General features: G+C 43.0%; 1 protein-coding gene across 3 annotated transcripts in view; it reads left to right on the top strand.

Moving 5' to 3' along the window:
* Positions 1-13,898, top strand: part of il1rapl2 (interleukin 1 receptor accessory protein-like 2) — an 806,853-nt gene that overhangs the window by 374,234 nt on the left and 418,721 nt on the right. For 2 of the 3 annotated variants that reach the window (XM_078412191.1, XM_078412190.1), the window contains exon 3: positions 5,307-5,586. The exons of the other annotated variant lie outside the window; for it this stretch is intronic. In XM_078412191.1, the coding sequence (XP_078268317.1) occupies positions 5,307-5,586 (280 nt within the window). The remainder of the gene's footprint in view (positions 1-5,306; positions 5,587-13,898) is intronic. 3 annotated transcript variants of the gene reach the window in all.

The raw sequence follows: 13,898 nt of genomic DNA, 5'->3' as shown, positions 1-13,898 counted from the left end.
ACCAATTAAGCAGCCCTTTGAGTAAAGTGGTGGCTAATATTAACTGGTTCCAAAAGATATAGTGCATGATTGATTCATTTTGTGAAGCATTCTGCCACTTAAAATCTGGAGTAAAATATGGAACGTAAAATAAGTTCATCACAGGACCAGGCCCTTTGGCCCACAATATCTGTGCTGTTCATAATGCCAAGATAAGCTAAGCTCATCTGTCTGCACATGATTCATCTCCCTCCATTCCCTGTACATCCATGGGCCTGTCTAAAAGCTTCTTAAACACCACTATCATATCTGCCTCCACCACCAATCCTGGCAGCGTGTTCCAGGCACCCACCACCCTCTGCGTAAGAACTTGCCTCACCCGTGTCCTTCAAGCTTTTCTGCTTTCACCTCAGAGCTATGCCCTCTAGTGCTTGACATTTTTACCCAGGGATAAAGGTTCTGACTGTCCACCCTATCTACGCCTCACACTATTTTCTATGCTTCCATCAGGTCTCCTCTTAACCTCTGGCATGCAAGTTTGATATAAATTATATTTATAGAAGAAAACTGAATAATAGATATATAAATTACAGACAATTCTGGAATTATTCGATTGTTTAAACAACATTTATGGAATGAGAAACAGGGTCAGAATATCATGTGTAATAATCCTTGCGATTTTACCTTTCAATAGACAATAGACAATAGGTGCAGGAGTGGGCCATTTGGCCCTTCGAGCCAGCACCACCATTCAATGTAATCATGGCTGATCATTCTCAATCAGTACCCCGTTCCTGCCTTCTCCCCGTATCCCCTGACTCCGCTATCCTTAAGAGCTCTATCTAGCTCTCTCTTGAATGCATTCAGAGAATTGGCCTCCACTGCCTTTCACTTCCCATTTGTTTGCAGATACAGTAGCTTGAAAGTATGTACCACCAGACTCAGGAACAACTTCCCCTCTGTTTTGAGGGGAATATGCAACATAAATGAAAAATTGTTAGTACTGGACAAATATCCCCTTCTTCTAGAGTATTTTATAGGATATGTGATCAGGACGCAATTTATGAACAGCCATCAAAATCTTCAATAGTAACTCACCAAAGTTTTAAATAAACAGGCCCAATAGTTTTCAAAGTAACCAAAGAGATGGTTTGGTTTGGATTGGATTGGCTTGGTCTGGAATGGACAAGAATGGATTGGATTGGATTGAAATGAAAGATACGGCAATGGAAGCAGGTCTTTCACCCACCGAGTCCACGATGACCATCAATCAACCATTCACACTTGTTCCATGTTATCCCACTTTCTCATCCACTCGCAAGACACTTGGAACAATTTATAGATGCCAATTAACATACAAACCCATACGTCTTTGGGATGTGGGAGGGAACCGGAGCATCCGGAGGAAACACACAAAGTCACAAGGAGAACATGCGAGCTCCTCACAGACAGCACCCAAGGTCAGGATCGAACCTGGGTCTCTGTCGCTGTGAGAGAGCAGCTCTACCAGCTGCACCACTGTGCTGCCCTGACTTCCCACAAAACAGTACCATGGAGATCCCTCACTAGAAATTCAGCGAATGTTCAATTTCTCAAGGGATGTGCGAAAATGGAATTTCCAATGATGCCCATAACACTAATAAGTGTGAAAATAGTGGGATTATTGTCTGATAATCAGTACATTGTAAACCCATATCCATTATCTGCGATCTAAAATTCTAGCAATTCACTTGTCTGGTGATTTAAAATTTGTAAATCTACTTCCATTACCAAATCCTTCCTCAACTCTCTCCAGGCCAATTGACTTTAAAGTATATCATCCATCACTTGCCTGCTATTCAGTTATTTGTATTTACCCAAGTTACTACTTCATTTTAGCAAGGGTAGAATACTTGGGATCAGTGGAGAACACATAGTTCATGAAAAATTATACTGGGGTAGGGACAGTCCAGAAGGAGCTATTTATAGACAAATACATGTTGTATCAAACATTGCACAGCACGTTAAAGAGATTTATAAAATCATAAGGGCCATAGAAAAGATGAATAGCGATTCTGTGATCCAGGGTAGAAGAGGCTAAAACTAGAAGACATAGATTTAAGTTGAGAGGGGAAAGGAAAGGCCCTTCGGCCCATCGAGTCTGTGCCGACCAGCGATCACCCGTACACTAGTTCTATCCTACACACTTGGGACAATTTACAGAAGCCAATTAACCTACAAATCTGCACATCTTTGGAGTGTGGGTGGACACCAAAGCTCCCGTAGAAAATTCATGCGGTCAGAGGTGAAACGTGCAAACTCTACATTGACAGCAGCCAGAGTCAGGATCGAACCCAGGTCTCTGGTGCTGTATCACCATGGTTTTCTCCGGGTATATTTCTAAACTAAAACTAGGAAAACTCTTTTTTGGGAATGTTCGCCTTGGATCAATTGAGCCTTAGATTCATGCACTTTCTTCCCAAAAACGAAGCACGATGCAATGATGTTCCAGAGGATGGTTTATGGTCCACTCTGCCCATGGTGTCTCTTTGTAAGGACAGTCCTAATGATTCCACTCCTCCAGCCTTTCAGCAAAGCCCTCCGAAGAATACCTTATTAGGTCTTCATCCCGTTTACTTTTGAAATTTACTATTGAATATGCTCAATGTGTGAGACAAGAACTCATTGGTAATATTCCACGTTACCATGACCCCTCTAGCAAGGATTATAAATCTTCCTTCTCCTGTTATCATGCCAATGGTAGTTTATTGTCACATGAACTTCATTATTGTCACATGAAATTCATTTTTGTATACAGTTCAGTACAAGTATCTCGATACATAAGCACTCAGATGCATCTTAGATTAGCATCTCAGATACAGGGCGACACAATGGCACAGCAGTAGAGTTGCTGCCTTATGGCGCCAGAGACCCGGGTTCGATCCTGACCACAGGTGCTCTCTGTAAGGAGTTTGGACGTTCTCCCTGTGACCGCGTGGGTTTGCTCCGGTTTCCTCCCACATTCCAAAGACATGCAGGTTTGTGGGATAATTGGCTTCCATAAGTTGTTAAATTGTTGTCAAGTTGTAGGATAGTGCGAGTGTACAGGGTGATCAATGATCAATGTGGAACTTGATGGGCCAAAGGGCCTGTCTACGCACTGTATTTCTAAAGTCAAAAGTGAAGTCAGTGGAAGTGTGCGGAAATAGTACACTGAGACAGTATCCAGAGTCACCAGATTTGGTGCCACTTCCCTTGCTGTTGAAAGTCTTCCCTCAAAATCTGCTCTTTCAAACCCCTTCCAATCATGAACAGATCTCCTGAATCTTTATGAAACCTCCTCTGACTTGGGCTGAACGAACCCAGCCTCGTTATGTCTCCTTATGTGAAAAGATAAGATGCTAACGAAATCCAGACACTGCTCGTGTCAACCCTCTCTGCGGTCCCTCAAAAGCCTTGGCATCCTTCTTCTGTGACATTCCCCATGCCTCGTTGGACAGAGTGCAACCCCTGCCTGTACATCAGGACAGCGGCCATCTGTCCCCTGCGTGACCTTCTCATATACTCGCTGTCTAGAGAGAAGATGAAAAGAAAAAATTCTATCAGTGAAGAGGAAATGGCTAATAGATGCTTGTCTATAAAATTGTTTTACTCTCTGCAGGGCAAAGATCTTCTTTATTGATACAATGGTTGTAGGAACAACTCATTTGGCATGTACAATATTTGTTGAGTTATTTTCTAAGGCTTTGGCAGAGTGCTCTATATATTGGTCACTAATTGAATTGTTGCATGCCTGAAGTTATCAAGTTTTTATTTGTGTCACTTTTCCCACTTTGCCTCGCCTTTTACAATCCTGATAGTATAAAGGTTCCCTCTTTGTTGCTTCTTTTCAATCTAGTTACGTCATGTCAGCAAGCAGTGTTCCGTTAGTTTAGAGGTACAACCTGAGAAAGGGCCCTTCGGCCCACCGAGTCTATGCTGACCAGCGATCACCTGTACACTAGTTCTATCCTACACACTAGGGACAATTTACAATTTACAGAAGCCAATTAACCCACACAAACCTGCACGTCTTTGGAGTGTGGGAGCACCCAGAGAAAGCCCACGTGGTCGCGGGGAGAACGTACACACTGGGAGAAGAGGGATTGCCCGGGGTGAGAAAGTGTATTACCAAAGGTGCGATGCTGGAGATGCTGTTTCCCAGAAAAGGACCGTACTTTCTCACTTAAAATCCGGTCACCTTCTCATTTCACTCCTGGTATTTGGACTCACAGCACCGGAGGCCCGGTTTCAATCCTGACCTCAGATGCTGTCTGCATGTGCGGTTTGCACGTCCTTCCTGTAACTGCGTGTGGTTTTTCCCGAGTGCTCCGGTTTCATCCCACATCCCAAAGACGTGCAGGTTTGTAGGTTAATTGGGCTCTGTAAATTTCCCCGAGTGTGTCGGGAGTGGGTACGAAAGTGGGATAACGTAGGACTAGTGTGAACAGTTTCTCAATGGTCGGCATGGTCTCGTAGGTTCATATGCTCATAAGCCATTGGAGCAGAATTAGACCATTTTGCGTATCGAGTCTTTTCCGCTGATCTATTTTTCCCCTCTCAACCCGAAACTCCTGCCTTCTCCCCCTTACCTTTGACACCGTTACTAATCAACAACCTGTCAATCTCCGCCTTTAAAATACCCAATGATTTGGCCTCCACAGCGGTCAGTGGCAATGAATTCCACTGATTCACCACTATCTGACTAAATAAATTCCTCCTCATCTCTTTTCTAAAGGTACATCCTTTTATTCTGAGGCTGTGGCCTCTGTTTCTAGACTCTCCCACGAGTGGAAACATCCTCTCCATATTTACTTTCTCCAGACCTTTCACTAATTGGTAAGTTTCAATGAGCTTCCTCCCCATCCTTCTGAACTCCAGTGAGTAAAGAAAGGCCCAGGGCCAACAAACGCTCATCATACATTATGATTATACATTAACCCAATCATTTCGTTAAACCTCTCCTGGGCCCTGTCCAACGCACATCCCACCTCAGATGTGGGTCCCAAAACTGTTCACAATACATGGTGTGCTGAAGGGCCAACTTCCATGCTGTATCTCTAAACTAAACTAAACTAAATATCTTCACCTGGGATACATACACACATATATGTTATACACACACGCATTCACACACACACACACACACACACACACAGACACACACACACACACACACACACACACACACACACACACACACACACACACACACACTCACACACTCCTCTGGAAAGAGTAACCGACAGCCATCAACAAAAAGACTAAGGTGTCTAACGTTATTTTTAATCTTTATGCTTTCTCGACAGTTGACGTTTGTATCGATTGGTCTGTGGATCTGAAAAGATACATGGTGCTGGCAGGAGAACCAGTCCGTATCAAATGTGCTCTTTTCTATGGTTACATCCGGACGAACTACAGCATGGCACAGAATTCTGGACTCAGCCTAATGTGGTACAAGAATAACGGGCAAGGAGATTCAGAAGAACCCATTATATTCTCTGGTCGTAGAATGAGCAAAGAGGAGGATTCGATTTGGTTCCATTCAGTGGAGATAAAGGACAATGGATTTTACACATGTGTATTAAGGTAAGGACATGTTTGCAAGCCATGAGTGAGTGATGTTATATTGATGAAGATGCTATAGCTTCAATAGATTCAAGATTGTCCCATTTGTTTTTAAATATTTCCATTTACCGAGAATAAACTTAAATGTCTGGAATACAAAATTTTAGTTTAGAGACAGTGTCGAAAGAGGCCCTTCAACCCACAAAGTCCATGCCGACTAGCAATCAACCGTACCCTCGTGCTATCCTACACACTAGGGACATCTTACAGAAGCTAATTAACTGAAAAACCCATACGGCTTTGGAGTGTGGAAGGAAACCGAAACACCCGGAGAAAACCCACGTGGTCACAGGAGGAAAGTACAAACTCCGTGCAGACATCACCCGTAGTCAGGATCGAACCCGGGTTGCTGGTGCTGTAAGGCAGCAACTCTACCGCTGCGCCACCGTGCCATCCGGCTGCTTTATGAAACATTACTTGAACTTGCATAACATATCTTGATATTAGGGTAAAGTTGGTTCCTTGTAAAATTTCCATGGAGTTATGCAGCATAGAAGGACTTGTTTCCATGACTCTATAATTCTTTAGAATTATACTTATTGTTACTCATGTGCAATTGATGTGACGGTATTCCGTAACGTTATGATAACACTGCTGGCCAACTATTTGGACATCCCACTGGTTGAGTCCAGGTGAAATTTGCGATGTATATTTCTGACTTGCTGGAGCCACGGTTTCCTTGTTCCCTTCTGTTTCACTGGTTCTCTTCTCACTCACTGGATCCAGCTGAGTCACTGGAAACACATTCATTCCCTTTTGAGTCTAGGACCCCAGTCATTAATTACCTCCTGACTCACCAGGGACACAAGTACTTTGTAGAAACAAGGAATTGTAGATGCTAGTTACACGAAAGGACACAAAGAGTTGCTGCCTCACAGGGCCAGAGATCCAGGTTCGATTCCGACTACGGGTGCTGTCTGTACGGAGTTTGCACGTTCGTTCTGTCACCAACCCCATGGGTTTTCTCCAGTGCTCTGGTATCCGACCACATCCCAAAGACGTGCAGGTTTGTAAGTTCATTGGCTTCTGGAAAATGTCTCTAGTGTCTTGGATATACCTAGTGTATGGGTGATTGATAGTTGGCGTGGACTCGGTGGGCCGAAGGGCCGGTTTCCAACTGTATTTCTCAAGCAAACTAAACTAAACCTAAATGAATGTTTATGGGGTCTATAAAATCCGGGTTTAAGCAAAAGGACATTTTTGTGTTGTGGACAATCTTTAAGGTGACAATATGTCATTTTTGCAAACATTAAGCACAAGGTGGTGGTGGATCCGTGGAATTCATTGCCATAGACGGCAATGTCGGGGGGCAAGTCGTTGGGTATTTTTAAAGCGGAGATTGATAGGTTCTTAATTAGTAAGTGTGTCAAAGATTACGGGGAGAAGGCAGAAGAATGAGGTTGAGAGTGAAAAATAGATCAACCATGATTGAATGGCGGAGCAGAATCATTGGGGCGAATGGCCTCATTCTGCTCCTTTGTCTTATGGTCTTATGAACTGCAGAAAGCTATTCAAATATTTGGAGGAATTGTGGCTTTTGAAGTTGGTTTCAAAAGTTTCATTTTTGAGGCCTATTTGTTACTGGGTGAGAAACTCAAACCATTTTGAAAGATACGGTTCATTATCTTTATTACTGAATAACATATTTTATTTTTAAAAAGTGTTTTTTTCAATGAAATATTGATTTTGATTCATTAATTTCTATATTTCACTTGTACGATTACTTGACAGTAGGATGTGTTCTCATTTCCCGCGGAAGCAAAACGTTTTAATATCGGGTTTTTATAAATTCTTATGCTGCAAGAGAGCCGCAAAAGTTATTGTCAGCAAAACATCTTTATTAGTTAAAAAAAGACACAATCTGCTGGAGGAACTCAATGGGTCAGGCAGAATCTCCGGAGAGCATGGATAGGTAATGTTTCTTGTCAGGACACTTCATACTGATTGTGGGGAGGGGTGGAGGGAGAGAAAAGACATTGCTTCAGCACTTTATTCACAAAATGCTGGAGTAACTCAGCAGGTCAGGCAGCATCTCAGGCAGCATCTCAGGCAGCATCTCAGGCAGCATCTCAGGAGAGAAGGAATGGGTGACATTTCGGGTCGAGACCCTTCTTCAGACTGATGTCAGGGGGACGGGACAAAGGAAGGATATAGGTGGAGACAGGGTGATAGAAGGAGATCTGGGAAGGGGGAGGGGAAGAGAGGGACAGAGGAACTATCTAAAGTTGGAGAAGTCGATGTTCATACCACTGGGCTGCAAGCTGCCCAGGCGAAATATGAGGTGCTGTTCCTCCAATTTCCAGTGGGCCTCACTATGGCACTGGAGGAGGCCCATGACAGAAAGGTCAGACTGGGAATGGGAGGGGGAGTTGAAGTGCTCGGCCACCGGGAGATCAGTTTGGTCAACGTGGACCGAGCGCAGGTATTGAGCGAAGCGATCGCCGAGCCTGCGCTTTGTTTCGCCGATGTAAATAAGTTGACATCTGGAGCAGCCGATGCAATAGATGAGGTTGGAGGAGGTGCAGGTGAACCTCTGTCTCACCTGGAAAGACTGTTTGGGTCCTTGGATGTAGTTGAGGGGGGAGGTAATATTGTCTTATACTTTGCTTCAGCTCTTTGTGTCCTTTTTATGTAAACCAACATCAGCAGTTCCTTGTGTCTACTTTTTGTTAACTACCAGACCATGTTGGGCCCCTTTGGGCTCATTCCTCGTAGGGTTTCCATTGTGACCTGGGAAGATCACATTTTTTCTTTAAAATAAATTGCTTTTTAAAAAAACTGAAATGAATCTCAATGAAATAAAGATCCTATATAAAATAAAGAGGCCGAGATGGATTCGAGGTCTTTTCCAAAAATGGGCAGCCGGGCGGGGAGTGTCTCCCGGGGCCGTGGGCAGCGAGGGGGGAACTTTTTATTAACTATTTTATGAGCAGTTTCATGATTAGTGTTCGGCACACAGATTGTGTTGGAAGTTGAATACTTGTTGACAGCAATAACAGAATCAGCACTGAATGCAGAGTACACCCCACATGCTCAGCAAAGAAAATAAGCGTGCCTGCAGTTACAGAGATTAGTTAATGTCCTTCTAAAGAGTATGGAAACAGACCCTTCGGCTGACTGAGGTGGCACGGTGGCGCAGCGGTAGAGCTGCCACCTTACAGCATCAGATCCCTGGGTGCCGGTGCTGCATGACTGCCGGTGCTGTCTGTACGGAGTTTGTACGTTCTCCCTGTGACCACATGGGTTTTCTCTGGGTGCTACAGTTTCCTCCCACATTTCAAAGACGTACAGATTTGTAGGTTAATTGGCTTAGGTAAAATTGTAAATTGTTCCTAGTGCGTCGGATAGTGTTAGTGTACGGGGTAAACGCTGGTCGGCACTGACTCTGTGGATCAATGGGCCTGTTCCTGCACTGTATCTCTAAAGTCCAAAGTCTACAGAGTCCACACTGACCATCGATCATCCGTTCACACGAGCTGAATGTAATCCCATTTTCGCATCCACTCCCTGCACACTTGGGGCAATTAATAGAGCCCAATTAATCCAATGAGATGTGTATTTGTATGTATGTATGTATATACATACATATATGCATACACACACACAATATGCATCCATGTATATACATATTTGTATGCATACACACACACACACACACACACACACACACACACACACACACACACACACATATATATATATAATCTATATACACACACACACACACACACACACACACACACACACACACACACACACACACACACACACACACACACACACACATATATATATATAATCTATATACACACACACATATATATCTATATATGTATACACATCTCAGTGTGTGTACATATCGCCATATATATATATATATATATATATATATATATCAGTGTGTGTATTTATCTACACATCTGTGGGTATAAATATATATATATATATATATATGTGTGTGTGTGTGTATGTATGCATACAAGTATGTATATACATGGATGCATATAGTGTGTGTGTTTGCATATATGTATGTATATACATACATACATGTATATACATATATATACATACATACATACACACATCTCATTGGATTAATGTAATAAATGTATAACTTCTTCTTCTTTCGTGTCCATCATCCATGTTTCAAATGTTATATCATTGTCATCATCCGTCCTCAAAAGGGCGCAAGCTTCTGGCGACAATCAGTGGGAGCCACCACTTGTACGATAGATGATGGTGGTAGCAGAATCAGCTCAGGACACTTCCAGTTTCCAGCCCCGTGACGTGGACCCTTCTGCTATGGGGCCAATGTATAACTGAATACATGCAATTTGCATTCCATTAATTTCAATTTAACCAGATCTCTAAGGCACCACAAAATGCTACTTTATCACACAATTTGCACATCCAACCAATTAATTAATTTCAACTCATAGGATAGTTGTATGCACACACAGGAGCACATATATTTTACACACACACACATGCACACACGCACATGCACGCGCACACACACACACACACACACACACACACACACACACCCACACACACACACACACACACACACACACACACACATATATATATATATTACACGCTGCCAGGGGTGGTGGTGGGGGCAGGTATTATAGTGTTGTTTAAGAGGCTTTTATGTAGCACAAGGATATGCAGGGCATGGGAAGATATGGATCATGTGCAGGCAGATGAGATCAGTGTTTCTTGGCATCATGTTCAGCCCTGACATTGTGGGCCAAAGGGCCTGTTCCTGTGCTGTACTGTTCAATGTTCTATGTTGTAAACCAATCATAATTGTTTTTGCCCAGAACAAAAAAAAGTGTGCAAGGAAGACATCGAATATTTATGTTCATAACTTCCTATATTTTTAAAGGTAAATTAAACAGAATAACTTGCAATGATTGAATATGATGGTTGATTTATAATTAACCTACTTAACTTGCTTGCAGTGTTTAGACAATAGACAATAGACAATAGACAATAGGTGCAGGAGTAGGCCATTCAGCCCTTCAAGCCAGCACCGCCATTCAATGCGATCATGGCTGATCACTCTCAATCAGTACCCCGTTCCTGCCTTCTCCCCATACCCCCTCACTCCGCTATCCTTAAGAGCTCTATCCAGCTCTCTCTTGAAAGCATCCAACGAACTGGCCTCCACTGCCTTCTGAGGCAGAGAATTCCACACCTTCACCACCCTCTGACTGAAAAAGTTCTTCCTCATCTCCGTTCTAAATGGCCTACCCCTTATTCTCAAACTGTGGCCCCTTGTTCTGGACTCCACCAACATTGGGAACATGTTATCTGCCTCTAATGTGTCCAATCCCCTAATTATCTTATATGTTTCAATAAGATCCCCCCTCATCCTTCTAAATTCCAGTGTATACAAATAGAAATTTCGGAAATGCCTTTTGAGTTGTGTAATCATGTTTTTGGGTGACTGGGTTTTAGCTTCAGTCAACCAGATGTTAATTAGAGTAATTTATCCTTCCAAAAGATTGCAAGTGCTAGATTTGTGCCTCAAACCATATTTGTTTGTTTATGCGTTGAGATTGCAAGATACTAGCTTGGAAACCATCTCTTCATGTAAGTGGATAGGGAAATGAAGCATCTATTTTATAGGATCCTTTATATATGTTGAAGAATGTGCATTTACACATCTCCAGATTCAGGGACAATTTCTTCCCAGCTGTTATCCAGCAATTGAACCATTTATCAACAGTGAGAAAGTGGTCCTGAGCTACTTTCTATCTCATTCGAGACCTTTGAGCTATCTTTAATCTGACTTTACTCGACTTTAACTTATACTAAACAGAATTCCCTTTAAATTGTCTCGGCATACTGTGACTGGCTCGATTGTAACCATGTATTGTCTTTCCGCTGACTGGTTAGCACGCAACAAAAGATTTTCACTGTACCTGTCAACCTGACACATGACAATAAACTAAACTAAACTAAACTAAGTAGGAAAGCAACTCTAGATAGAAACTGGAGAATGAAAATTAAGCTTTCCTGTTAGGATCATCTGAAATAAATTGACATTCAAAAAACCCATCCTCAATTCAATTGGGCAATCTTGAGTTAAAAGGAGTTTGGGTCGTTTTCTACCAACCATTTCACATCTTCCACTCCCTGACACATTCCAGATGATTTCCAATAGCCAAATAACCTACAAATCCGCACGTCTTTGGGATGTGGGAGGAAATTGGAGCACCCGAACGATACTGGTGCGGTCACAGGGAGAACGTGCAAACTCCACACAGACAGCACCCCAAGTCAGGACCGAACATGGTTTTCTGGTGCTGTAGTGTAGTGGCTAAACCGACTGCGCCACTGTGCTGCCATTGATTCCAGTGAACGTAATTTTGTTTGTACGTACAATGGTTAAAGCCAAACCTGAGTATGAGAGAGAGTGAGAGACGTTCTTATTGAATCAGCCAAACTCTTTAAGGAAGCTTTGTGGGGTAAGATGCATGGGGGATGTTTCCCTAACTGGAATATCTAGAACTTGGGGGTCATAGCAATAAAATAAGGGATTGGCCACTTTGAGCAGAGAATGCAAGAAACCTCTTCCCTCACACGTACTGAATGTTCTACCCAAGAGGAATGTGGAGGTTCAGAAAATAAATATTCAAGCAATCAATACGTTTGGTTTTAGTTTTTTGTTTTAGGGATACAGCATGGAAACAGGCCCTCTGGCCCACTGAGTCCCTGGCGAATATTGGACACCCATTCACACTAGTTCTCTGTTATCCCACTTTCTCATCCACTCCGTACACACGAGGGGGTAAGATACAGAGGGTAAATAACCTACAGACCCACACGTTTTGAGGATGTGGGAGGAAACCCATTGGGAACTGCAAAGTTCCTGTTTTATCACATGATTCTACGTGCAAACTACCAAAGTGGCATCTTCAGCATATTTTTGGCTAATTATTTGGCACTTTAAGTGGACAAGATAAAAATGAGCCAGCTGCATTTTGGAACTTTAAGTGGGTTTTTGGTTGACACAGTGACTGTGGAGTTGCTGCCTTACACCGCCAGAGACCCAGGTTCAATCCTGACTACGGGTGCTGTCTATACGGCGTTTGTACATTCTCCCTGTGACCGCGTGGATTTTCTCTGGGTGCTCCGGTTTGCTCACACACTCCAAAGATGTGCATGTTTGGAGGATAATTGGTTTCTGCAAAATTGTCCCTATGTGTTTAGAACAGAACTAGCATACAGGTGATCGCTGGTCGGCACGGACTCGGTGGGCTGAAGTGTCTGTTCCTGTGTCTTATCTCCAAAATGAAAACTAAATTTCTAAAGGTATTCAGTGAGGTGTGACCTAAAGAGTTATTAATTGAAATTAAGTTGTACCATATGAGGGGGCTGTGGAGTGGATGTTATATACTACCATGGACTGAAGATTGGTTAATGAACAGAAGGATAGGGAGTAGGAACAAATGGTCAGTTTGGAAGATTGGGAGATTATTTTTAGATCACTTTAGAGATACAAAGTGGAAACAGGCCCTTCGACCCACCGAGTTCATACCGACCAGCGATCACCCCGTATGCCAACACTATCCTACACACTAGGGATATATTACAATTTTTACCGATTCCAATTAATCTACAAACCTGCAAGTCTTTGGAGTGAGGGAGGAAACTGGAGAACTCAGAGAAAACCCACGTGGTCACAGGGAAAATATACAAATTCCTTGCAGACAGCACCCGTGGTCAGGATGGAACCCGGGCCTCTCGCTTTTAAGTCAACAGCTCTACCGCACGCCAATGTGCTACCCCATGATTTGTAGTTTAAGGTAGGGATCAGTACAGAGACTCCAATAATTGACCATCCATGAACTTTTGGTTGAGGGATTCAACTGTGATATTTTCAAGTCAGCTGATTGGTGATTGTGTGCAGTTCTGGTCACTACAGAAAGGAGGTGGAGGTTTTGGACAGGGTGCAGAAGAGGTTTACCAGCATGTTTACTGAATTAGATGGTATCAGCTATACGGAGAGGTTGGACAAATTTGGATTGCTTTCTCTGGAGCGGTGGAGGCTGAGGGGAGACCTGATAGAAGTATGTAAAATGATGAGAGGCAGAGATAGGGTGCCAGATTGAAAATGTCAAAGAGGGCACAGCTTTAAGATGCTTGGGGCATAGATTAAAGGGGATGGGTGGGAAGGTTTTTAAAGCAGAGAGTGGTGAGTACCTGGAACACACTGCCAGGAGAGGCGGTGAAAGCCGATAAAATAGTGGCATTTC

This window comes from Rhinoraja longicauda, chromosome 15, assembly GCF_053455715.1.
Source record: "Rhinoraja longicauda isolate Sanriku21f chromosome 15, sRhiLon1.1, whole genome shotgun sequence".
NCBI classification, from domain to species: domain Eukaryota; kingdom Metazoa; phylum Chordata; class Chondrichthyes; order Rajiformes; family Arhynchobatidae; genus Rhinoraja; species Rhinoraja longicauda.
The sequence above is the reverse complement of the archived record's forward strand: the minus strand, read 5'-3'. Positions and strand labels throughout refer to the sequence as shown.